General features: G+C 33.1%; 1 protein-coding gene across 2 annotated transcripts; it reads left to right on the top strand.

Annotated features, from left to right (window-relative positions):
• Positions 1 to 1,775: 1,775 nt before the first annotated feature.
• LOC128185879 (MAM and LDL-receptor class A domain-containing protein 1-like) lies at positions 1,776 to 27,820 on the top strand. 2 transcript variants are annotated; one of them, XM_052855575.1, is made up of 33 exons: positions 1,776 to 1,921; positions 3,400 to 3,470; positions 6,418 to 6,576; positions 6,856 to 6,936; positions 7,595 to 7,696; positions 8,326 to 8,410; positions 8,635 to 8,776; positions 8,868 to 8,943; positions 9,259 to 9,453; positions 9,562 to 9,688; positions 9,930 to 10,064; positions 10,989 to 11,104; positions 11,256 to 11,374; positions 11,784 to 11,929; positions 13,236 to 13,346; positions 14,302 to 14,390; positions 14,612 to 14,738; positions 16,296 to 16,459; positions 16,792 to 16,873; positions 17,081 to 17,505; positions 17,650 to 17,776; positions 21,534 to 21,703; positions 21,900 to 21,987; positions 23,254 to 23,367; positions 24,055 to 24,146; positions 24,653 to 24,779; positions 24,911 to 25,092; positions 25,373 to 25,454; positions 26,065 to 26,156; positions 26,411 to 26,546; positions 26,964 to 27,133; positions 27,350 to 27,434; positions 27,593 to 27,820. In XM_052855575.1, the coding sequence occupies exons 1-33, from the start codon at positions 1,831 to 1,833 to the stop codon at positions 27,610 to 27,612; spliced, it is 4,128 nt and encodes a 1,375-aa protein (XP_052711535.1). In that variant the 5' UTR covers positions 1,776 to 1,830; the 3' UTR covers positions 27,613 to 27,820. The 2 variants fall into 2 exon arrangements, with proteins under 2 accessions (XP_052711535.1, XP_052711527.1); XM_052855567.1 differs by having other exon boundaries at positions 26,961 to 27,133.
• Positions 27,821 to 27,917: the final 97 nt, after the last annotated feature.

Here is a 27,917-nt window from a genome sequence, read left to right as displayed (position 1 = left end):
GTTTTGAATTTTGGTTAAGCTATGTGTGTAGATTTTTTAAAAATACTTTAGAAAAAAGGATCCAACGTACTTAAGGTAACTTCATACTCGTAAAACTCTCTGATGAAAGTTGAAAAACAGAACTCATTTCAATTTAATAGACTTAAATTTCATTGATTGAGAGAAAAAATATACATGTCATCATGTCAGATAAACATGAACTAAAGCATAATTTAGCATCAGAAAACCGTACTTTTTTGTTAAAAGTAAAATATTTGTAGGCATAAACTTGTATATCTTGTTTAAATTTATTGTCAACTGTGTCAGAAAAGTAAAACCACAAACACATTTTAAAATTAATTGTTGGGATAAGAAAAATTATAGCATTTAGACATACAACTAAGAGAAAAGCCAGAAAAAGAGTTATTTCCCCTTAGCATAGATAAAATGTATAAAAATTTGGATATCTAGGATAAAATCAAGCTGCAAAAATATCTTGAACTTAACAGTACTTCTAGTTACTTCCATGTGATTCTATTCACATAAAATATATAAAACTATCTTGCACAAATTTTAAAGAATTCAAAGTTTTACAATAAAGTGACATCACAGAACACTGGATCTACTTTAAGAGGACTGGATGACCGTGCCCAATTATAGACCTGTTCAATCTCCTGTAAACGAACAGCTCTGTATAAAAAGGGAGATATAAATGTTTAATTGGATTTATTTTACTCTACTTAATATTTATACAGCAAAAAAATTCACCTGAAAATCTTAAGGTAAATCTGATGGGCAATTCACTGACCACATTTCCTTAAACATTGAACATTCTTAACTTCGTCTCAGAAATAACTGTTGCTTTATTGATAAGATTTGGCATTGTAACAAACTGTAGGAAATCATAAACTTCAGTCTATATAATTATGTAAATTTGTAGGGAAAAGGGGGGATGTCAATCATGAAATAAATACCCGAGAGTCATGGGCTCTGGTGTTTGGATGTGGTTGTATAAACCTTAAAATAAAGGCAGTAAGTCTGCAAACACTCTTTATTCTAATGCACATTAAGCAGGCAAAGTAAGTGAAAGGTTAGATTAAGCAAGGGTAGTTGTGAAGTTCCTGAACCTGCGTAGAAAGTCCGGGTATTTATTAATATATAATTAAAATGAAAGCAAAAACTGTGTAAATGATGCTGTATAAGTATAGTTATACGTATTGTTAAAAGTGCAATCCGCCAAGAAAATTAGTACTTAGATTGTTATCAAAAGAAAACCGATAAAAAAGAATGCGTCTTCCCAGTCGCTTCAAAAAGTTGGAAAATTAATAATGGCAAAAATTGCATAATATAAATCACAAGGAAATAATTAGGTCCGATTAGTAATGGCAAAAGAGAATGTCATTTGCCGCATGTATCTTTTATCATTTTATGAACTAGCTATATAGAAATTTTACTACATTTAAGTTTGTTTAATAAAAGAATAAATTTTCCGTCTTTATATAATAGATTAAAATTCCTCAACAGTGTCTGTACAACCGTAAGCGTCCTATTCTGACAATTTTTTTTTCAAAAGATAATTATTGCTGCTTATTCAATTTTAATTTCAATTAAACACTCTTTTGCTTCATCTACACACGGGCCCAGTGCCATACTGTTGGAGTCTGTCTTAAAACGGAGCGTAATAAATTCCCCGTATCCTTTCTCACTGTGATTCGTGATCTACACATCCCACGTTTAAAACTTTAAACCCAAATGCGTGCAAGTAAAATGACATGTACATGCGTATAAGTGTTTAATAAATCTGGCATATAAACAGTCCCTTTATTTTAAGTTTTACCACACCTGGGTAGAATGTGTCCCGTGCAGACAGCTGTCGTGGCACTGCTATTACTGGCGGTTCATGGTATTGCAGGCCAGGACCCATACGAACAGAATCAGAAAGGTAAACTTTTTTATGCCATAGCGAATCTAATACTGGTATCCGAGACCTTATGGTTTTGTCCTCTCTTAGCCACCTGTTCGTAAAAAACCATTTTTTCTGTTGTTCATTTGACAATTAATAGTAGTGTATGCTTGCTATGTTTTACTTAAGCCAAAGTTTAGTATACACCTAAGCCACGAAGAACTTTTTGGACGATGCATTTTGTTCGAAAAGACAAAAATTAGATTGTTATAAAATATGAGCAATTACATTTCGTGACAAATGCACTCTTTGTAAAACGCTTCCGAAAAATCGTCAGAGATATATTCAGTTTGATCACCAATATACCATTTTTTTTGGATAAAATTTTAATTAATATGATAGTTCTCTTTACTAGTTAATATTTACTTGTGCCAAAAGATGTTAAAAAAAGTATTTTCCTTCCAAAAATTTATGTAATTGTGAGTACATCTAACTCACAAAAAAATAACGCATGCTTTTCCGCTTTTCCCGGACTATATTTATATTTGGTGCTTATTTGCCCTTATGTTTACATGTGAAATGTTTGCTGCTTAATTCTCATTTACACGCGTCAAATGTGATCACAAAATATAAGCAAAATTTAAAAAAAGATTCATTATTGTAAGATAGAAATAAGTCTATCAAAAAATTTGGTATGTACTTATAAAAAATAACCCTTAAATCATACATGTATAGTTATATTTTTCCGATCCAAAAAAAGAAAAGAATTTTTCCGGCAAACTTTCTGACTTTATATTTTAGCCGCGAAAGCGCACTAAATAACAGGTTTAATGACAAAGAACATACATATTCTGGCTTTAAAGCGACGACTTTCAAATAAATATTAAAAAACTAATAACGATGTTCGATTTGTACGGCTTGGTGTGTTAAAGGACCGACGATATCCAAAAATAAGCATTCAAGCACAAATTATTAATCATTTTGTTCTCTTGAATGCTCTTTTCTTTTAGCTGAAAAGTATAGACTTTCTATAAATAATCTTTGAAATCTGTTTTAGAAATGTTTTCAAATAATTTTGATTTTTTTTCATATCGAATGAAAAGAAAAGAATGAATAAAAAATAGATAGTTGGATAAATATATAGAGGAAAAAAAAACAATTCTAGAAAACAAACAAACATATCTAAATGATCATAGATCTGTAATCATTAACCATTATCGCCCACTCAAATCATAGACTGTGGTGCAAAGGGATTAAGCCCGATTTGACTTTGATTTCATTTTAACAATAAATAAAGAAAGGACTATTTATTTTATATGGTTACATTGAAATTAAGGTCAAAACGGGCTTTGTCCCTGTGATGCTAACAGGACAGTGGATACTAGCTTCACTCTAAAAAGTTGTCTAGTATACTGTTTTTAAAGATAATTATATTTAATTGAACTCCAAGAGAATATTTAAAATTATGTTCATTTCTGTAAAAGTATTTCAAACCTGATTTTTGTTTTGATTTGCAGTTATCGGAAAAAAAGAAGCCAGACTTGTCCTGGATGAATTGAGAAATAGACATGAATCACACGTGTTGAAGGTTAGACATTATCATTTAAAGAGCCTGGGTGGTCAAAGTTACCATCTTATGATGTTTTTGGCCATAAACTAACACTTAGTAAAGAAAAAATCCAGATATTAAAATTGTGAACATTTTCCTGTATCTAATACAGAACTCTTCGTCTAAGGAGGTAAATATAGCCTAAAAATGGCCACGACCAGCCAGTCCTCTTCACATTTACATGTAGATAGAATAAGATTCTTGCTTATCAATGAAATAAGATGCACATGTATGAAGTTTTATCGGTGCTTATTCAGAGGGGTTCGAAATAAATAATGTCTATAGCTGAAATTATAAGTGCTGTAGGTGTCTGGTCAAAAATCTATGCAATTCAAACGATAAGGTGAAATAAACAATGTGTTATAATTATTTATGGCATATCTAAAGTGAAAGTAAAATGTCTCGAAATAAAACTGCTTTTGTTAAGATCGGAAAGGAACAGACATTTTTCAAAAATACATAGCATATTATTTTTTCTAATGACGTTGTTTTTAAAAAACTATAGATCGGTTTACCTCCCTGTCACTCAGCTATTACTGTATTGCGTAATCCAAAAGTAATTCAAAAATAGTCTAATGTAATTGTAATATAACACCATTAATGCAGTGTATTGTAAGAAGTTAATAACTTTAAGTCATCGAGGCATGACATAAAAACAACATAATATATACAGCGATAGCTGGTCAAAATTCACAACGCCCCAGTTTTATTTATTTATCATTTAAAAAACGTTAACATAAGTTTTTAAGTCGCTGCCTCTATCAACTGCTGAAAAATGATTAACTGTTCATATAAACAAAACAATTATCGAGTGAGAAATTATTTGACCATGACCGTATTTGTTGAAAAGCGTGGATCGCATGTTCGAAATGTTTTAGGATGTGTTTTTCACAACGACTCAATCCAATCGATTTTCTTCTTTTAACTGCTTATAAATACATAAAACCTATTGAGTAAAATGCAGTGCAGGTGTGTGAGGACAGGGCCGCCCCCTTTCACCCCCCCCCCCCAAAAAAAGTATCCAGACCCCGGGACTTTACTCATTATTTTTCTATAAATTATCTTTTAATGACATATTTATAAACTAACGTACTGCAGTATACTATCATTGCACAAAATCATTTAAAACAACCATTTAAAAAAATTATATCCCCTCTATACATGTATATTATTACCTAAATGGCCAGTATGGGTGGAATGAGTTAAATCTAAGACTGAGACCGTTCCTCATCATCCGAACTTTGCAAAAATAGACCACATAAACAAATGTAATAACCTTCCACAAAGGTTTTTTAATTCAATTTTGGAGTCTATTTGAAATGCTGTTATTAATGGAAGTGGGAAAAGCACGTGGTTTTAAAGTTGTGGCTGTTACATTGTAGGGCACCTGTGCCTTCTTGATTTTTGTCAAAAAACACTTATATAAATTTTGTTGAGTATTTTGAAAAATGCTTTGTTAATCTCTATTCTTGATTTTTAATCATATTCATGTTCAAAATAATTAGAATAAGGAACAGTCTAAAACAAAGATTTGCCTGGGCGTTAGAAATTTTGACTGGTATATTTTAAAAAAAACCTCCAAAAACAAACAAATTTCAACGTCAAGCAACAAACTTAAGGAATAGGCACGCCCTTTTTTTACATGACCAAACTGACTTTCTTTGGTTTGTGTGCCTAAATAAATTACATCGGTAACCATAGATAACAGAGAACGAGGTTTTATTTCATTAGATTGACCTTGCACCTGGTTTACTGGATAAGGGAGAGGAATGTTTTACTGATCTTAAACCGATACCGTATTTTTTCGACATGTATATCTAGATATTTTCCTAAATATGAAGTGCTGACCTTAAGATCTAGGAACATACGTGATTTTAACCTACTGTAAATTATTTATTGCTCATGAACCTAATTCTTTAAGTTGCAGAAAACAGCTTTTTTTATAATGCGAGATTAAATGGCAGTTCTGCTATCTGCTGTTATTCTTCAAAACAGTTTCATTATGCTTTAAACACTTTGATTAAGCTTCAGAGGAACATGACCGCCAGAGCTTAATCTCAACTTATGTAATAAATGTAATATAAAGAATGTAATCACAATTTATATCGGATTTATTTCTTACAAAAGTGTTTATGTTCAATAGTTAAATACTTAAAAAAAAATGACCTGTAAATTCAAAACATACCGTTTATATAAACAGGACACAATTCCATCGCTGTGGGAGATACCATTTCACATAAATACTTTTATATCTTGACATTAGCCTCAGGGTGTATCGGATTGTAGAGGAGATATCAATTAGGAGGAAAACAGGTCATAAATATCATTTCGCGACTTTTTAAATAAATTTGGTGTGTACCCTTACATAACTTTCTGTATACTTTGTGCTTTGTATTCAAAAGAAACTTAGCGTGTTCGCATGTCACTGATATTTGAACATTGAATTCAAATGCAGGCAAATCGTTATCAGAAAACAGTTCTCGCATATCTTTTACGGCGTAAGGAAATGTTGCGTTGGTTAATATGAGCCTAATCACGCACGTAGCGGTAATAAAATCATATAAAGTATTATTTTTCGACAGCTAGTGAATTTCAAAATGCTCAATCATTAGGTGTGGGAAAATGACTCAACCAAAAACTGTTGGATTGAGAAACTATAGAGCAAGTGCTGGGTTTCAAAACATACACGGATCTTGATGTACGTAGGCGGTATGCCAACGTGTGAGGTCAAGGAATAAGTCTGGTCGTCTCCTGTATACGTGTTTCAATGGTTACAGATAAAGGTCCATTTGACGTTTATAATGTATTAATATTCAATGCCTTGGTATCACTTGATAAATGTAGTAATATAATCTAATTCTCTCGAAAAGTTCTTACTTATTTTGAGAGTTGAAGATTAAATATTTTCTAATGTCTCCTTCCACAGAGGTCAGCGTATTCTGAAACAGAACTAGATGATATTGATTTTGATTTGATTGCCCGTGCACTTAAACAATTCGAAGACACACGGCGCAGCTCTGAAACCTCAGCACCCAATCAACATGAAACAAAGGGCGGGGAAAAACTCATCCAGCAAGCACTGAAGGTGGGATCAAAATAGAGCGCGAAATTCAAAAACAAAGGATTGTAATGAGAAACGTTTGTTTTTGGTTTAGGTTTAATTTTCTTCATTCTTTGCTTTCAAATAACATGGTAATTGAAAGATCGTTAATGAGTTTACAAATACGTGCATATTTTCTATTTTTATTTAAAAGCCGTGAAGGTTTATGTTTGACTTGCACATCAGCATGCTATTGGTTATAACATGAATCTCTTGTACCTTAATTATAAAATTCTTGAATTTTATTGTGCAATTCTGTTTAAGGGTAATGTTGATCCCGACTCTGACGTGGTCAATCTGTTAGAGAGCATGTATGTGGACGAAGGTTTCAGACACAACCAGCACGTAAGTTGATGAGGACATAAACTTAATATTGAGATAACTAATATTAAAAAGCCATAATATTGAAGTAGTTTGTATGAAAATCTTCCTCTTAAACTCTACAGATATTAAGGTTTCTTATGATGATAGCAGTTACTTTTTGTTAACACGATACTGTTTAATTGTGAAGGCCAAACTATTTCCAGACATGTTATCACGTTTAATTTTTAACTAATTATAATCTCAAAGCACTTCATTTTCATTTTATCATTTTTCATATAAACTTAATATTCAATTTTGTTGATGTACATAACTTATTGTTTATAATGAATATCATAAAATTGCTTCTTTACAACAGTTTACATTCAAAGCCAATTTTGGTATTGTCTATGAAGCTACAAATCAAATATTCTAAAAGTTGAGCAAATGAAGTTTGTTTTAATAATATAAAAAATATCAAAAATTGTTAAAATCTTAAATAAAAAATTCTGTCAAAAGCTTACTTGATAGGCTTTGGGAAATTCTGATGACTTTGACATGCATGGAAACACATAAAAGAGCTTTTGATTTAGTAACCATTACTTTCTCATGGTCACTTGGTGGTGGCTTTACCTTTTGATAAAGTTGTGGCATCCCGAGCGAGCTTCATTGGATTATGAATATTGCTTAATTTTGTATATAGCCAGATGGTATCAATAAAGTCGCTTCGAAGAAAGGAAAGGTATTTGGCGACACCCATGACGGTCATCGCTTGACCCAGCAGCAGATTGAGGAGCTGAATCAGGTAAACTAACCAATTACAAGTAGTTGGTAAGTCAGTGTCAGTTGACCAACCAATCAGATAGTAAGTCAGTGTCAGTAAACCAACCAATCAGATAGTAAGTCAATGTCAGTAAACCAACCAATCAGATAGTAAGTCAGTGTCAGTTGACCGACCGATCAGATTGTCAGCAAATGTAATTTAACATACCAATCAGAACATAAGTCATTGCCAGTTGACCAACAATCAGATGGTACAGTAAGTCAGTGTCAGTTGATCGACCAATCAATTTGTCAGACAATGTTAGTAAATCTACCAATATTATGCCAGAGTCAATGTTCGTTTATCACCCAATCAGAGGGTTGGTTAGTGTCAATAAATCCACCTAATCAGCCAATCAGATGGTCAGTCATATTATTATTTTTTTATGCATATACAAGTTTGTGTTTTCCAATTATTTAATTCTTTAATATTACATTAGAATATATAAAAATTAAATACTTTAATGTTTTGGTCTGTCAGATTCCTTTATCTCGGTTTTCTTTTTGCATGATCAATAAACGGTAAGGTAATTGTCTTTAGACAGTACAGTGCCTCCAAGTTTATGTGACGAAAAACTATGTTATTTTTTGGTCTTTTTTAATACATAATAGAATGATGGAGAAAAGAGAAATTTTCGGAAGTCGGCCTCTCTTTGGAAGGACAAAATCATTCCATACTCCATCGACAGCAGTCTATGTAGGTTTTTTTTTATAAACTTTGTTTCAATGACATGCTTGATTGGGAGTATTTCTCCAGCATTGACAAAAGATGATATATTGGTCAATATTCTTAAACAGCACATATATGTAAAAAAAAGTTGCATATTAATTATCAAATTGTCAAACCAACTGTACATACAGATTTAACAACTTCTGGACTCATTTTAGTCGACTCTATTCATAGTGTTATTGAAATTGCAGCTAACGACCCGAAAAATATAGACGTCATTGATAAGGCCATCAAGCAGTTTTCCGACTACACCTGTTTGAGCTGGGTTCCTAGGGGCTCGACTGAGGCCGCGCGAGCTTCTTATTCCTCCTACATTGAGTTCTTCTCCGGCAGGTATAGAGTTTTTGTCTACAGTATTGCTTCCCGACATTGCTTTTGAAAGGGTAATATCGGCGTCTACAGTAAGTCTCGTGTTTTGTTGCAGTGGATGCTGGTCCTATGTTGGCAGAGTGTTCCCCGGAAAACAACCAATTAGTTTACAGAACCCGGGCTGTGTATCGGTAATATAAAGTTAATAAATTACTGTAACAATATTCCAGTATTCAGTACTACCGGTATATCTTAAAGCTCAGGCATTTGCTAAATACTGTGAAATCATTTAAATTCGCCCGATCCAATATTCAGGAAATTGATGGTGTTTCACTTATTCATGGGGATGTAATTTCGTGGATGCGTGGGTTTTCGGTTTCTTTAAGAAAACTATGACTTTTTTTTAAAAATTGAGCCACCACAAATTCTAATGATTCCACAGTACTTTGGTCTAATTTATCATATGTCGTAATTATACCTGTAATAAACATGGTGTAAACTTGCAGGTGTCAACAACCATCCATGAAATGGCGCATGCAATCGGCCAACTGCATGAACAATCCAGGAGTGACCGAGATAACTACGTCACCATGCTTTGGAGCAACATCCAGGGAGGAAAAACTAACAACAACATGGCGAAATCCAACACCTATGACTATAATCCTTACGACTATGAGTCCGTGCTCCAGTATAGTTTGAGAGTATGTCTAATACACAGTCTAAGACAATTTATACATGTATTCAGGTTTCATCGTATCAGTTTACTGTACAAGAGCATCGTATAGAGTATTCAAAATTCGTCGTTTCAGTCATTTAGCACAAACGGACAACCTACTATGGAGTTTAAGGACCGGCGCCTGGACTTTCTGGCTGACGCTGCCACTGGGCTCATGTTTTACGACATACAGGACATTGTCGACGCCTACAACTGTACAGGTTAGATATGTTTTCCTGGTTAAAAAGATGACATCACAATAACAACATAAAAGTGATACAGGAACAATTCCTGAATTCCGGTGAATAGAATTATTAGGGTTTATAATTTACTTTATCCTGACGGTTTTCCATTATAGCGCGAGATACCAGATCCATGTCATTTTATAATGACTTATGTCCCTTCACACGAGACTTCTCCGTTTTAAGTTTCCGAATTAACAATTCTTCAATTTTTTTCCAGCACCCTGCCGGGGCGCGGATGGAAACACCCCCCTGAAGCAGTGTCAGAACGGGGGCTTTGTACTCCACACCTGTAATTGTCACTGCCCTGATGGACTCACGGGGGATCTGTGTCAATCCGTCGCAACTGATCCAGGTAAAAAAAAATAATATCTATATAAACTTTAAAAAATGTATTCATAATGTTTTATTCTTAAGCGATAGATGGGTATATTTCCTAGTAATTTCATATTGCTCATTCTTACGATCAGTATCCCGTTGTCACTGCCCCTCCCCCCCGCCCCGCCCCCCATCCCCCATAAATGATACCTACTTTGATTGGCCACATTAAGGTTACTCTATTCTATTGCAAATAAAACCATTAAACATGTTTAAAATTGACTCCGCTTAACTATTACTGGAATTGGGTTTAGATAGTGTGTATATAATTATTTTTAAATCTTTATTGACATTGAGGTTTTAATTTGCAATATGCATTAAAGAGTATGTTAGATTGAGATATAGAAACACACTGTTGTATTTGATATATCAAAGCAGCTGCAGAATCTCTTCTTCTATGTAAGAATTCATGAGTTGACATAAATTCAATTTCTGAAATTGAACTGTGTTTTAACCTTCAGCATTTTTTCATTTGAATCAATTGCTGTTTTAAATAAAAAAAAATACTGTAAGAATTTTTATTATAATATTTAATTTAAGAAAAAAACATCGTGCAATTAGTAAAATAACAGGGTCGCCAACGTTCTCCGTGAATTATTAGGCAAATATATCACAGTTTGAATTCACAAGCAAATACAAAAATGGCAAAATAATTTGAATTTTATTTTTTTCTATCAAAACTAGTTGTAATGAGTTAATTAAAAAAGAATAAAAAGTAATTTGTACATAAATTGATGATCAACTAATTTGACACAATAGAAATAATGTTGAGGTCAGGAACAGCCTGTCATTTCTCAAGTGGGTCATATGCTAGTGGTTGTTCTCAAATATGGATGACATTCAAAGCATATATCCGTTTTTATGAGCTATATTATTTAAAATTGTTTCACACAATGAGCAGAATGTGGCCCGGGAATAATAGATTTAGCCGACGGAGAATCCAGGACTATAACGTCACCAAACTTCGACAATGGTGGTCCCTACCCAACCGGCAAAAAGTGTGTCTGGCTGGTGAAGGTATGTTTCTGTAATTTGGGTCGGGGCCATGGGTCACTGTGTTTGAAAAACAGGTTTTTGAAGGTTTAAGAAACTTATATTTCAAAAATTGCCAGGTACTTGTTTTGATGAACCATACCCATTGTTGTTACATGTATCAATCAATTCGTAGGCTAGTGCAGGGAAAAATGTTGAAATGACCATAAAAGAGATGGACCTTACTGCCGCCAATTCAGCCTGCGATCATTGGCTAGAGATACAGTACAATCTGATTGGTCAAACTGGACCTAGGTAAGAACTGGATACAAAATGAGAGTTAAATATTCATTAGAAAGGTAAACATCTTTAATTAAAATCTATTATCCAAGCATACAAAGACCATTTTTATCAGATCCATGCAATTATTTTTTTTAATCACCAAATTGATACAGCTTGGGTTTGATATATATAAATTTTCTTGTAGAGATTTTCAGTTCTTGTACTACATTGCTATTATAACAAAATGTAATGTTCGACCAAATGGTGATATGATCTCTATAAACAATAGATTAAAAAAAACATTCAAAATTGTCGTTACGATTTTACAGATTTTATTAAATTCACTACAGTATAGTATTTCAATCTAAAGATCGCCTTTTTGCTGACAGATGGGAGAAAGGTAAAACAGTAAAATTAAAAATAAAATGATAAAATATTTCAGACGATGTGGAAAATTGACCAAAGAGACCTATGTAACATCTGACAATGTAAATCCCAACTTAATGTTGCTGAAGTTTGACAGTGCGTTCGCGTCTACGGCCACGGCGGGAAAAGGCTTCAACCTGACCGTGTCGTCTGTGGGTGGAGGTAAAGATGTTTAACGCATTGGTATAACGCTTTTGTAACCAGTGCACGGTGTTTTCCATATAAATATTATCTGTAAATTTTCCTATAAAATTTCGCTATTGCAAAATCTTTAAGCGATTTTAATCTTTAAAGCGGAAACATGTTAAGTAGATCTTTGTTGTCCAGAATAGAAAAAGATACCGATTGAATTATAATGACACAGTACATCATACATTATGAAATTTCTTACAATTTCAATTTTACTATAAAATACACTTTAATTAAGATATCAAATTTTAAATATATTTAAATAAAAATGAAAGAAATTAAAAATATATGTATGGATTTCAGTAGATATTGAATAAAACCTTAAAGAACTTTAAGTTCAGCAAGCTAAAAATGGAGTATAAAGAACTATATATGATATTAGTCAAATTTGGCCCCCAAAATTCGCTATTTTTAAAATGATTCAGGTACATTAACTTCTTGTGTTATTTTATAAACGAGTTGACATGAAATATGTTTTTCACCTATTTATTTAATTTATACCCACTGGCAGTATATGACGTCAGAAGTGACGCTATTTTTATAATTCAATCAAAATCAACCAAAAATTGACATTTTTCTTATCTTTTTTCGAATGGGAAATATAGAGCGACTCTTTGAACAAGAACGAACTTTTTGTCACTTATAAGTATTGGAAAGATACATCTTTGGTGAAAATATTTTGTTTGTTCAAGTAGTCGCTCAATGTTTCCTTAAAGAAAAACTGCCTCAAAACAAGCCGTTTAATGCTAAAAATGAGAAAATGGCGGGAAAAGGTAAACTTTATGATGTCATATTTTTAAATTGTGGGCACTAAAATCAAAATGAAAATTATGAAAAAACTTCAAATGTATATTTGTACAAATAAAACAAAGAATTACAGTAAAATGACAATGTTCATTTTAGGGGGCCATTTTAGACTCAAACCATATATAGTCCTTTCTGACATTTGCAAAATAACAATTAAGATTTAACGTCACATTGTATAAGATTTCAAAAATAAAACTCATGAGTTGGACACATTATAATACGTAAGCTGGAATAACGGGAGTAGAAACATCGATAGCCGAAAAAACAATATATAATTATATAATGACATTCTTCAGAAGTTTTTTTAAGTGTACCCCATTCTATGCTTCTTTAAGCTGTAAGTCAGTATTGTGATGTCACATTGCCATAGGCTTCTAAAAAATAATCAAGATAAAAACGTCAATGTTAAAATGTTGTAAGTACTGCCAGGTTAGGAAAAGCAACTTGCTAGTTTACATTTTTGTGAATTCAGGTTGTAAAGGAATACCATGTGTACATGGAAAATGCACGGATGTTGGCAGCAATGGTTTCACGTGCTCCTGTGAGAGCGGTTATTCCGGAAAATACTGCGACACATATGTCGGTAAGAAGTTATCTAACACATTTGTGCGGTTATCTTGAAAAAATTCTCATTATCGATCGTTCAACGAAACACCACGTACACTGGTCGGGAAATCATGGTCAGTTTATCTTTATTTTTCACTGGCACACCGTCGTTTGGGAAATTTTTCTAGTCGGGAAACTTGCATCTTCAATCGATGACGCCTGTCGATAAAGATGTTTTGTGCACTCAGTACTTAAATGATTTCGCCTCCAAGATGGCGCTTTTGCAAACGTCATGCATTTCCAGTATTATACAATATATGTATTTAGTTAAAATATACCTTAATAAATGCAAAAATTACATATTTATCAAGTTATAAAACTCCTATTTATCGAAATGACATCAACCAAATCAACAGGTTTTGTGAGTGATATATAGGGAAATGGTGAGTATGCAATAAAAAGGACAGGTACTTGTGGGCAGGACCGGACACTTAACCCCTTTTCCTCTCATTTTTTTACCATTAGCTCACCTTAGCCGAAGGCCGAAAAGTCTGAATTTGATTTTTTGTTCAAATCCTGCCTAACTCCAGTTATGAACGCATCGAAAATAAACATATCTCTTCAATGATATTACACTCAGTTTAAACTAAGATGCATTGTATATTCTTGAAGTAATTACGAATCTGTATATCAACTGACTGTATGCAAACAGTTCTATATAATTTCTTGACGTTGTTTTCCTGAACAAACAAGTGGTTAAAGACACCATTATAAATTCAGTAACTATATAGCTAGGTTTTTGTAAAATCTATTAAGACAGGTATCAGTATCTATTTTTTTTTTTTAGAAAAAGGTACTTCCGGTGCATGTGAAATAAAGGAAAAGGGCGATATACCTCTTTATATCTTCATTTCTCAAAATATGTTATAAAATATACATGTACATCTGAGTTCACTCATTACATGTATTGTAAACAAGTGCCTTTTTTGTAGATACTGGTGATATTTTTTGTGGGTTTGAAGGAACGAACTGTATCTTGACGAACCCCCAGCGCAATAGTTATGACTGGATAATAACAGCGGTAATTCGTTTATTTAATGTATCTTTAGATTAATTTCAGTCGTCGAGAGTCGTCGTTGGTGAAGAATATGTTAATGTTCTTCTGAATAAACATTTATCTGAAGGAGTATTTTGTTATATTTTGTCTTTATCAGAATACTAATCAATTTAATTATTTCTACAATTTATTTTGTATTTCGAATTATAGTGACGATTTTGATTAAACGTATTTGCTTTTATAAGGGTTCAACACCTTCCTCTGGGACTGGTCCTTCTGGTGCCAAAACCGGAAGTCATTATTTGTATGTTGAGACGTCATCTCCGGTACCAGTCGGAACTAAATTTCAGTTTGAATCGCCCCTTATATCAGGTAAAGAACATAATTCAATACGATATTAAGTTATTTTTTTTTTTAAAAAATGGACTACACGTACATGTAGGGTTTGTAAAGAAGCATGCATGATAAGTGTTATTCAAAATTCTACTTTTACCATGTAATCGGGGTTTTTTTTACGTGTCACAAAATTTGCGAAAGTGAGAAAAATGTTTATCAACTTTAAAAAAAAAAATTAGTATAGCAAACAATATCAAATATACTTCCTGTGTATTGAATATATTGTGCTGTAAAAGTTATAGCACAAAGCAAAAATTATATACAAATCATGTATTTGAAAAAATTACAGGATATTTCATGGTATGTGGTTGTTACTCATTAGGGTCTTCCGTCTTCAGCGGAAGACCCTTCTATTATTCTATTGTTTCTTTTTCACTTTTCTTCTTATTATTCTTTTTTTTTCTTACCGATTTTGTGCAGACGATTTCTCGGAGATGGCTGGGTCGATTTCGCTCAAATTTTCAATATAAACGTGTTTTTATCTAAAGCTGATACATTTTTTTTCATTTTTGATAAAACACTTCCGGTCAGAAGTAATCGCCCGTTTACGATTTTAAAAAGTCAATTTTGTCTGTCGGGTTTCTCAAAAACGAGTAAAGATAAAAGGCTGAAATTTTCAGAGATGATAGATCTACCGTTTTTCTAATGTACCTCGGTATAGAGAATGTCCGCCGTCTCGACTTTTTTATTTTTTAATATTTTTCTTTGCAATTTTTACACCTTATAGTGACCCTTTTACTGATTAAGAATATGTAATTAGTTTTAAAATCGATCAAGGCATTCTCGAGAAATTAAGCGTCAAAGTTCTGAAGCGGAGTCCGAGTAGCTCAGTCGTTATAGTCGTGGACATGACCCAGGCGACCCGGGTTCAAGCCTCGAGTGCCGCAAATTTTTTTTCTCTTTTTTTCGCTTAGATCTACGATTTTATCTTTGAATTGATAAGTTTAATCTTATCTTTTCAAAAATTGGACGGAAGACCCACTCGTTGCTCGCAACGAGATCGAATCTAGTTATAATTATATTCGAGGTTATACAATGACAACATTTGAAAAGATCATTACATGTTTTGAAAGGTATGATAAATGATTTTCGACTTTCGACGTCTATAAAAACAAACATGTACATTGTCCGATATATTAAATACAATAGTTGATATAGACCATTAACTTGTTGAATACATATAGCGGATATGAAAATGAATTGCTGGTATTAAAACTCTATACTTTTTTCGTGTCAAACATTTCAAAACCCGTATTTGTGCAAAAGATGTAATGAACGCCATTTACTTGTAGAGGTAGGTTTATATTCTTTCAGTTTTAGCATTGTAATTGGTTTATAACATAATTGATATCTGATCGCAAGACAACAATTAGCTACATGTAATCATATAGTTTTCTTAAACCCTACAAAAATGGTTTTTTAACATAAGATAGCATGTGGAATAATGTTGATGTAGTTGATGTAGTTACCGGTATTTAAAATAAAAAAAAAACAACACAAAAAACAACAACAAAAAAATCACATATTTTGAAGCTGGTCCTAAATGCTTGAGGTTCTGGTACCACATGTATGGCAGCACTATGGGAACCCTCAGCGTGTTGCGTAACGGAACTCAACTCTGGACCAAAGCAGGAGACCAAGGCAATGCCTGGCACAGGGGTGAAATTGATGTCGGAACAATAGCAAAGATTTACAAGGTAAACAAAATGCATTTCATACGAGCTATTTTTTCCTGGTAAACAAGGAACATTTGAAATAAATTCTTTGTCTGAAATTACCCCACAACCTGTTTTGTATATGCCCACTGACCAAGAGACAACTCATTGAACTTTCTTTGGCTTTTTTGTGTTTTTGTATTTATAAATTTCCCTTTATTTATAACACCGTCGAGAAGACTAATATTTTCGTCTTTGCATGTTATGACTGTTACCCAGTCCGTTTGAATATCATTAAAATATGTTTAAGTTTTATTTCCTTGAGAATAAACAATTTTGTTCTCGATTAATCAAAATTTACATCGATACTAAAGGTCACATTTGAAGCGATAAAAGGCAGTGAATACCTAAGCGACATAGCAATCGATGATGTCACATTAACGTCATCGACGTGTAGTAAGTAAACAAATTTTTACTTGAGTGTAACACCTATAATCCTACAACATGTATGTTGCTATCATATACACGCATTCAATTAATACTACATATACTTTAAAAATAAACTATAAATTAATCTTCCTTTTTTGTTATTTTTTTTGACTTCAATGTTTTTAATGCCATTCCTGAACTTTTCATTATGCCTTTCCTTAACTTTACTTGTAGATGGCCAGACATCATCACCGACAGTGCGCCCCCCGACTACAGGTGCTCCAGTAACTAAGGCCCCAACAACGGTTGCTCCAGTAACAAAGGCCCCAACAACGGTTGCTCCGGTAACAAAGGCCCCAACAACGGTTGCTCCGGTAACAAAGGCTCCGGTAACAAAGGCCCCAACAACGGTTGCTCCAATAACAAAAGCTCCAACAACGGTTGCCCCAGTAACATATACCCCGGCAACTGTTTCTCCGGTAACAAAGACCCCAGCCACTATTTTTCCGGTAACACCGATTCCAACAACACAAACACCAATTACTGGATCTCCAGAACCTCCACTTATTGACCAAGAACTGCATTGTTCATTTGAAACTGGTACAGCTTGCTTCCTCAGTGATATACAAGAGGATGATTTTGATTGGCAGATACGAAAAGTAAGATTTATCTTGTCATTTAGATTTTCAAATTGAGTAAATTCATCTGAGTGAACAGTAATTAAAGAGGAATGCTTTGACTAGGGATATTCATATCGAATCAATGAGTATTTTTTTTTACATAGCTATGTTAATCGATTCCAGGGTTCAACACCTTCTAGCAGAACAGGCCCTACCTCAGCTTACGAGGGACAAAAATATTCGTACATTGAAGCCTCGGGGAAGAAAGTGAATTCTGTAGCAATTCTTCAGGGCCCAAGTATCAAGACAAGTAGGCCTCTACTAATGATTTCAGAACAAGATACTATGTTTAACAGTGGTGCGCGCAGCAAGAATTACACATACCTTGCATCATGTCAACTTAGTTATATTTTGACAGTTATCAACTAACATCAAAGAACTTATGAGAGAGAGAGAGAGAGAGAAAGGAAAGAGAGAGAGAGATAGAGAGAGAAAGGAAAGAGAGAGAGAGTTAAAATATTTCTAGTTTAAAAAAAATCTTACAATATACAAAGACTTGCTTTCCCCTAAAACCGTTCTTTACTTTTGGAGAGAATTGATCAATCTGTAAAAAGGCTCTTTTTCGGCTTCATATATTTTTTAATTTGTTATTTTTGCGTTCAAATAACATACGTTGTATCCATGCTCCCGGTCCCAGTTTTTAGGTGTGTAACTTTCCATTTTCCGATATAGTGGTTTGACAATATGCAATATCTGCATAGATTTTTTAACAGTTCATTTTTTCTCTTTACTCTTATTAATTTAGTTCAAAATGACATGTTTTTATCCCCCCTACTTATACTTACTGTACATGCATGCGACATTAGCTTAAAATTAGATCGATATGACTGAAGAAGTATGACTCTTGCTTGTACATGCGTATATATAATCTCTCTATAAAAAAATAAAGAAAAAAAAATCATCTGAAGTAGGTATCGCAGTTTATACTGAAATAGCTAGAACACGTTTTACATGTACAGTTGTTTGATCCACCTCTAAATTCAACGCGGGAAATATAGCGCGAGATCCCTGTGACGTCATACGTTAAAATCTATAATCAATTGCTTACTATATCTGGAATAGTCTAGTCCACACTTTGCAAAAGTTGTTTCCCTTTGCGGGGTCAACTGAAAGGTCAAAAGGGAAAAACCAAACTTCTTCCTTCTTAATCCTACCAAATATTTGGGCGTCCTGTGATAAAATCTCTTTGAATTTATTTCATTCTTTCAATGTATGGGTTGTCCCATCCTCGGGCAATCAAAAGACACAACGGAAAAGGAATTTTATTGCCAAATGACAAATTTACAGACCTTTAAACTACAGTGGCTACTGTGAGAAACCTATGGGGTTTCGGCGATGGCGGCCAAGGGACATAACTTTTGTAAAGTGTGGATTGGTCTGTAGAAGTATGAAAATCAAAGTACTTAGAGTACTGAGAGACGGAGGCATCATTGCGGAGGAGATTAATCTACTATTAATTTAATTCCAAGTATTGAAGTACCGACGGGAGTTGATTTCATCGATTGATATTTATCTTAAAATCAACGATATGTAATTTCGCATGCCGAGTAGTTTCTTATCCGTAATTGAATTTAACGCATATTTTCATAATATGAATTTTTGGGCTTCTCCGACAATTTCAAGAATTATAGGAAAACATCATATGAATCATGATGCGTAATATTTTAAGATTTAATTATTTCCATCAAACTATGTATCAGTAATGTAAATATTTCTGGAAAATTATATGGATCCGAGCAATGTTTAACTATAATAATATTTAATGCTTCAGAATGCATTACATCGAATTTATCGATTACTTTCGAGAACAAGGTCTTGTCAGTCAGCGGCGATGATCTGTGGTTAGGTCCAAACATAGTTTCACTTCCGGTTTGCCAGAGTAACTGTATAGGAGAGTTGATAAAAATCAAATCCCAAAAATAATAATGGTTTTTTCTTCTTCACATTTTAAGGTATAGAAGGTTTAAAGTATCAATTAAGAGTTTGCAATACTAAATACTAAAGGACAGAAACTACTTTGCTAACATATTCAGGCTCTTTTATGGAATATGCAAAAACAAATTACATGTACAAACAAAAAATATTTTGTTAGTTAGTACTATACCTAATGATTCACAATATATATAATCAATAAAAACTGTTGAACAGTGAACTTTTTTCATATGAAAAAAATCGTTCATGCTTAAAAACCCCTAGTGTTACATGTAGGTAATACATGCATGATCTCAATCTCGCATACATTGTTCTTTTTCTTTTGCAGAATGTACGATTCGATTGTAGAGAGTGATCAAATATATTTCTAAGCGGATGAAATATTTATATATAAGAGACGCTACAGCTCATTTTGCTCAAAATTACCGTTGATTTAATCATTTCAGGCGGTCCAAAAAGTAAATATTGCTAGCTCAGCCTTTTGATCAACAGCTTAGCGAATCAACTGTAAACATTTCATCGTGACTTTCTGCATGGGATTAAAATATTACGAATTTATACAGATTTTACTTGTGGTGTAAACAAAATTTGAGAGATATAAATTTAGAATTTCGGAAAAATATTTAACACGCAATTGCGAGCTTTTTTTGCTGTAAAAAGATTCAATCTGTCAGTATATGCAAACTCCTATTCTTTTATCTAACTATGTTTAAAAACGGAAATATCCAAGATGAAGAGAATTCGCTGTAATACATGTATCTCTTTAAAGCTAAATTAAAAAAATATATACCGCAGTAGATCTTATAATACCCCGTGCTTCACTTTTTAAAGAAAATATGTACATTCTGTCAAATGTGTTCACACTTTTTTTTACGCGAAATTCTTTTATCAACTTGCAAAAACACACACTGACTTCCCAACTTACTTTGAAATCGACAGCGCTGGCCAGACAATGCAGGATTAATCAAACTTCACAGCACGTGGCCTGGGTACTTTACCTATGCACATACTGAATGTGTGTGTGTGTGGGGGGGGGGGGGGGTTGGTTGCGTTAAAGGGTGTAATCTGGATGTTTAATTTATTTGTTTCACTATCCTTATAGTAGGTTTAGTATGCATGCCAAGTAAAACTAAACTAAAATGTGTCATGCTACGATCACGGTTGTCTGTTCTTAATTGGGAGAATACTCAAGTTCACATAGCAGTGGTTCAACTTGTTGAATAATCATTTTATTGGATCGATGCCGGGGGGTGGGGAGAGTGTAGCGATACATAGAAAGATATATCTCCGCAGAGGATTAATTGATAATGCGCAAGTAATATACGATAAAGACTAAGAACCACGCCGTGTTTATCCATTGCAGCTCATAATTATTCAATATTTCGGTCAACACAAGATGGTTCTTGAGGAATCCTCATTATTTGACGTCACGGACAGGAAGCTGTATAAAAAGTATAAATAGCCACTAGACGATTACACACCATTGCTATTCTTAAACTCATGCATATTCATACTTACTTGAATTTAACATATGGACTAAAATTTTCGAGAGAAATTATGTTTATTGATCGCAATATGTATAGTTCTATTTATTGTAAATGCAAATAAGATATTTATTTCAATAATAATACTGAAATATGAATCCCAAAACGAATATTGCAATTTTTGCCGCTAGGTGGTGTCCGTCAAATCCACTATCGACGTCACATGTGAGCTGACCGGTAGCAATAGAGGAGGCTCATAGAGCCTCCGTCTAAAAACTCTTGAGTCTCACCAAAGCTTAAGCGGTACTCAAAAAGTATCTTCAAACCTCAAGGCACCGTAAATTACGAGTTAAATGTTAGCCATTTTTTGCACCACGTGAGAAAACATAAGAGAGCATTATGGGATGTAGACCAAAAAAAAAATTCTTGATGAATCAGTAGGTTTAGCTCGTTCTTTTTCCCGCGCACACTGTCTCTTAGAGCTCGCTCTGCTCGCAGGCGCTAATGAAAAATCATGCATCCCTCACATTAAATGAAATGTTACATTATACATATTCTGTTTATTATGATATGTACAATCCTGCTTTATAGCTCAAACATTCTGCCTGACCTTTGCTTACCATATGTATGGCTTGAACATCGGCTCACTTTCGGTCAGTATGGCATCTTCTAATGGCGACCAGAGTTTATTCAGTAATAGTGGTGATGCAGGAAACCTGTGGATCGTCACAAGTATTTCTGTTCCACCTTCAAACGGAAAGGTACCAATGTGCTTTTTTAAATAACAGAAATCACTCTAAAAGTTTAATGCATGCTTGACACAAATATTAAGTCCAATATATTTCCAGTCCTTAATGTACCTAAAAATAATGTTATTTTTGTATTTTTCAATGTTTTTGCATCATTTAATATCAGTACTTTATCATTAGACTACAAACTTTGCGCCCTATTTTACAGATTCAGTTTGTCGGTGTCCGAGGAGGTGGATTCCGAGGCGATATTGCTATTGATGATGTCCATTTTATGGCTGGCGATTGCAGCACGGGTAAAATGGCAATTCATTTTGAAAAATAACAATACAATAGCCAGTTAAGCTTGTTAGTATTTGGTGAGAAAAAGTTAACACAGTAGAATAAATATAAGTTATATTAATAGTTGATGAACTCTGCTAAACCAAGGGGGTTGTTAGAAAAGTTCGCATATCTTATTATAATAATTATGCTGTATATTTTGCATGGTGCATTTAACAAAACCAAATCTTTACATATTTCTTAGAAAGTACGTTAGAATCTTAAATGTTTCGCTGGTATCATTCGAATAATCCGCTCCTAATCGAACTTGGCCGCGAACTTTTCTGACAACCCTCGTACTTCATTATAAATCAATTACAACTAAATCTGAATGTAATAGTGTATAGTTATTAAATAGAACATACCTGTACGTTGATCTGCTTATACAAGATATGGCTATGTCTCTTTCCCAATCCCCATTTACAAACGAGTATATTTTTATCTACCGAATGCAAAACACCGTACTTGAAAAGAAAGAAGAAAAGTCCTAACGCGGATTATGTATTTTTTCTGCAATGTCGCCACCTTCAAAACCTGCATGAATCACCAAGGAAATCATATTATTGTTTTTAGAAGTGACTCACAAAATACAGAAGATGATTTATATAAAAAAAAGGTGCAACTAATACATTAAAACAAGGACAAATAACTGTATTCGATAACTTAAAGGTCACATATATATACTGCCATTATATTCAATGAATAAATGTCGTTTCAAAAACACTTTTGTTATACCTCTGTAAAACAGTTACTATATAACTCTATACGAAGAAAAGTCCAGCATTTTGACTGTTGGACTGGAACAGTTAGATTGGAACTGTTAAAATCGACTGTTAAAAATGACTGTTGACCGGTGATGTCACATTCCGCCAAAACGTGTTATTGATTAAAAGGGGTATAACAAAACAGTTGTTGACTGTGTCTCGGGCAACAGTTGATCTGTCGGACCGGCTCGCAAACTGTTGCCCGCGGCCTTCGGCCTTGGGCAACAGTTTGCGAGCCGTTCCGACAAATCAACTGTTGCCCTCGACCCCAGTCAACAACTGTATACTGTTACATACTGAATAGAAAATAAAACGCATGACTGCTAGAGCACAATATTCGTATATTTTTCCGTTCACACAATTGTATACATTTACAATATACATGTATCTTTAATTTCAAAGGCAACATTAATGATGATTCTGATATAATCAATTGCTAAAATTCGTTAAGTTTGTGTATTATAATCTGTTTTTCAGACATTGACTGCAGGAGTAATCCCTGTGGTCCAAATTCCGTCTGTGTCCAAGAATCTTCTACCACTTACCGTTGTGACTGCCACCCAGGTTTTGGGGGATTGTTATGTGATGTTGGTGAGTATAACTGATATATTCATGTATAAATGTGAAGTCATTTGGTTGAGCGTTCGTGCCAATTCTAAAACTATGTTAATACCCTGTAAATAAAGAGCTTTGGATAAAGATCAAGGAAATATTTCAGTCTTTCTTAATAGAGGCAAGAAAAGGTAATAATCGAAGTTTTAAAAAAAATCCATGTGATAATTATTATTCAAGAGTGTGTATGGAAAATGATCACGTTTTTGTTTATGTTTTGTAAAAATGCCGTTCTAATACACAGAAAATATGAATACTAAGCTCAATTCCACGAAAGCTACATTGTGAAATTTATATGAAAAAAAAAACAAAAAACGGAAATATTATACCTCGGCAACATCTATGTAGAGATGAAATTATCATTTTAGGAAAATGATGGAAATAATGGAAAATAATTATTTAAATCATCTTAGAAAATATTTTGATTGTCAATACATTTTTCTATTAATACGATTGCCACTACGGTCTTAAAGATTTGGTGCAAGTACTACGACTAGTCTATGATGAAGACCCCGATATCAATCGCGCTCTGAAACGTGATAATGGAAATGTAGCATTAAAACCTTACATCATAATGAATGGCGTACGTCAGGTTTATAATAATTTATCAAGCTGATATTTTGTCAGCTTCTTTTTTATTGTTTAGTTATTATTTGATTTCTTTAGTTACGGGTGAAGGCAACTGCACGTTTGAAAGGAACGAAGATTGTTTTCTAGAAAACAGTAAACTTGACGATTTTGATTGGACCATCAAATCTGTAAGTTGTTACGTTTTTCCCAATCAGTAGATTTAATAACAATTCCAGAAATAAAGGATGCTGTTTAATCTAAATAATCTAAATGAAAGATAACCAACACACAAACGCACATGGAGATGTTTTAATAAATAGGTAATTTATGACTATAAAAATGATATTTTATAAATATTGATTAAATATCTTATCTAGCACACGTTTTTCATTCGAAATAGATTAAATGGAACAATGTTTATATTACTAAAGATCAAATATAGTTATTTTAATAAAAACTACATCCATAGTCTCAAAAAATATTATTTAGTTATGTATCGGAAGTTTTTTTTCGAATAGATAGCTGATATTCAGGTGAAAGATGTGACCAATGAGCCTCTTCTGCATAAATTAAAAAAATACTTATATCATGACTTTCCATTTCACTATCAATAACATTGTGTCCATGTCAATTAAAGTTCATATTGCTGTCTATATATTTATGGAACAATCTTTTATACTCATCCACGAACAAGGGAAAAACACCGAGTTCGAACACTGGTCCAAAATCTGCCGTGCAGGGTTCCAGATATGCTTACATTGAAACCTCTGGCAGATCCCAAGGACAAAAAGCATCGCTTGTCTCCAAGGATATGTTTGAAAGTAAAAATAAAGGCGACTTTCAAATGGGATTATGAACTTTTTATATCGGTGTTTTTTTTTATAAACTCCAATTCTAATTGACATAATTAGCATTAACATCATGACCAATTTCATCATCGTTTTATTTGTAGATGGAGATCGTTGCCTTACGTTCAAATATCATATGTATGGACAGACAATTGATAGTTTGAGAGTGTTACAAGAGACAGATACAAATACAATTGAGTTATTTTCTAAATATGGCCAACAAAGTAATTCTGACACCAATTGGAAAACAGCCTCAATTGATATATATCACAACACGAATGATTTAGTAAGTATGTCGAGAAAAGTGTAATGGTATATTGCTCTTGTAAATAATCCTAAATTTTACTTTGAGTTATAACATCAAATATTGTCCTGAACAAAAAAAAATTGTCAATCAATAGATAAATACAACATTATTGCCTTTCTCAAGATAGGCACTGTTTTTTAATCATAGGCAATGTAGAATGAACGATCACAAGTGCTTATTCCGAAAAGATATATAGACCCAAAACTTATGCACAGAAAAAAGTTTATTTAATTTATGTTATTTTTAATTGATGTAACAGGTTGTTTTTGAGGCTACTAGAGGAAAATCGTTTACGGGAGACATAGCTTTAGACGATATCAGGTATCTGCCAGGACGATGTGGTAAGAAATATAAATAAATGCTTAACACGAGGCATACAGTTGTAACCATTTAGTTATTTTCTTCTTTACCTCAAATATTTTAACTGATGTCTATTTGGTTTGCAATCATTATGACGCTATCATTAACCCCGCCCATTGATATAACAGTTACATGTATATTGATATGATTCAAGAGGACCTGTAAAAGAAAAAAGAAAATATATTTTTTCATTTAAAACATATAATTACTGTGGTTTCATCAATATTCGTTGAATACCAATTTTCGTGGATACACGAAATTAAATGTTCATTGAAGTGCAATTTCTATTAACATTTTGTACTGATAGGATCATTGGCCACGAATTTACTTATCTTTTAAACTGTGATTTTCACTTTTTCCACGAAAATTGATGCTCTTGATTATTAATGAAACCACAGTAAGCAGCTCGTTATGAAGAGAAATAAAAAGTGCATCGACGGTCTACAATTTAGATATTTTATTGCATGCCGAGTTATCAACGCATTCACCATTCCTGAATAAATTATATTTTTTAAATTTACTATTTTATTCTAATGTATAAATATGATTTAAAGTACACGCCATTTATGGGTATTTGAATGAACATTTCAGTGGGTCTTTTGGCATCTTGTACTTTTGATGATGGCTCGTGTTTTTTGACTGATATTACTGGGCTAGATAGCATGGACTGGAAGATAACAAAAGTGAGAAAAACAATTCACTACTTTTTCCATACAAAATCATGAATGAAAATTCAACTTAAGATTTAGATTTTCATCAACAATCTGCAAGCTTGAATAATGTATTTCATCACGTCTATCTATTCTGTAATGGCATCTTTCATACGATCATAAATGTATTCAATATGTAAAATTTCGAATTTCCTTGAATTTATTTTCTGGCAAAGTCTGTTGAGGGAATGGGTAAATTATAGACTGATGTCTCCTAATTTCAACAGAAGCGCACTCCAAGCTCACGTACAGGTCCCAATAAACCCCTTGACGGGAACTACGCCTACATAGAGGCCACGGGACGTACGTCCGGAGACAACTCTATCCTCAGCTCCGCCGTAACGTCACAACTTTCACCTAGCGGTAAGTCAACGTTGTGTACCTATTGCCTTAACTTTAAGGGCATTTAAGGTGATGAATATTGGTTGTCTTCCGCGCGCATTGAATTGGGACACGAACACCAGTTTTATTTTAAAATGCCTATTTTGGTTTATGGTATGGACATTTTAGTAAATGGATATTAATTGTTTTTCGGGAAATCCCTGAGATATTTTTATGGCGCGAACAACATATTTTTTTTTTAATGAAAGATCTTGGTCAAGCGTCTGTCACATATACAGAATGTTTTGCCATTTAACTAACTTTCCAGACTTTTCAGTTAATATTTAGCTGGCTAAAGTCTTTAACTTTAACATGTGTGTACTCATGACATGAATGTTTTGATAAATTAAGGAAATTAAGAACTGATTTCTTTGATAACAAAACTCTTTTCTTTAGCAGGTCCGACATGTCTTCGATTTGTTTACAATATGAATGGACGTAACATAGGGACACTAAAAGTCCTAGCCGGTGAACGTAATTCAGAACAAGAAATCTGGACCCTTTCTGGAAATCAAAATGATAAATGGACTCCCGTGTCCATCGATATTCCTGCATTCAACGATCTTGTGGTATGTTTAGATCGACGAATTTGCATAAGTGTCTCAGTAATATTTTTAAAATGTAAATTCATTCCTGACCAAATCAAGGTCGAAATTGAATAAAAACCCCATAATACTTTTAACTGAATCCTGAATTTGTAAGTAATAGCATCTCAGGTTATGAAACAGTATTACTTTAATTAATAAAACATAAGTTTGAAGTCAATGTAGATAATATACTTTTAGATAAAGTTTGAGGCAATTCGTGGCAATGGATATCGGAGTGACATCGCTATCGACTCTATTCAGCTATTTGACTCGCCTTGCACAGGTAAACTAAGAATTTAATTAATGATTATCATATTAATAGAGAAATAATTATACATTATATTTTCTATTTAGTAAAACAACTGAGTGAATAGCTGAATAACAAAACTTCTGTGTCACCAAATATTCACAGAACACATTCATTATGTTTTATTTTTTCAGATATTTCTTTACCTGTCTAAAGTGGTACATCAATTGATTACTAGTTCCGATCAACTATACTTGATGTTTCATGAACTTCAAAATCGAAATGCCTTTTAAAAATACAATTATATGTTATATTAGGATAAATGCTTGTCTATATTTTTAATTCAATTTGAATGAAATTGAAAGATTACGTGACTTTTATACTTGTTATATTCTTTTATGATAAATCATTCAAAGCAGCCATTTTGTTGGTTAGTGTTCTTCTTTATGTTGCCTATGGTTATTAGGTATATGACCATCTACTTATAATTATCTTTTTTTTCTCTAATATTTAAGATAT

This window comes from Crassostrea angulata, chromosome 1 (genome assembly GCF_025612915.1).
Source record: "Crassostrea angulata isolate pt1a10 chromosome 1, ASM2561291v2, whole genome shotgun sequence".
In the NCBI taxonomy this organism is placed as follows: Eukaryota; Metazoa; Mollusca; class Bivalvia; order Ostreida; family Ostreidae; genus Magallana; species Magallana angulata.
This window is presented reverse-complemented; position numbering and strand designations above follow the sequence as displayed.

What these genes read in the sequence shown, in the direction of transcription:
- LOC128185879 (XM_052855567.1), top strand. Translation starts at nt 1,831, where the DNA reads ATGTGTCCCGTGCAGACAGCTGTCGTGGCACTGCTATTACTGGCGGTT. An exon ending in CAATAGCAAAGATTTACAAG is followed by an intron (nt 16,460 to 16,791) that starts GTAAACAAAATG and finishes TCGATACTAAAG; the next exon opens with GTCACATTTGAAGCGATAAA. An exon ending in GGGCCCAAGTATCAAGACAA is followed by an intron (nt 17,777 to 21,533) that starts GTAGGCCTCTAC and finishes CCTGCTTTATAG; the next exon opens with CTCAAACATTCTGCCTGACC.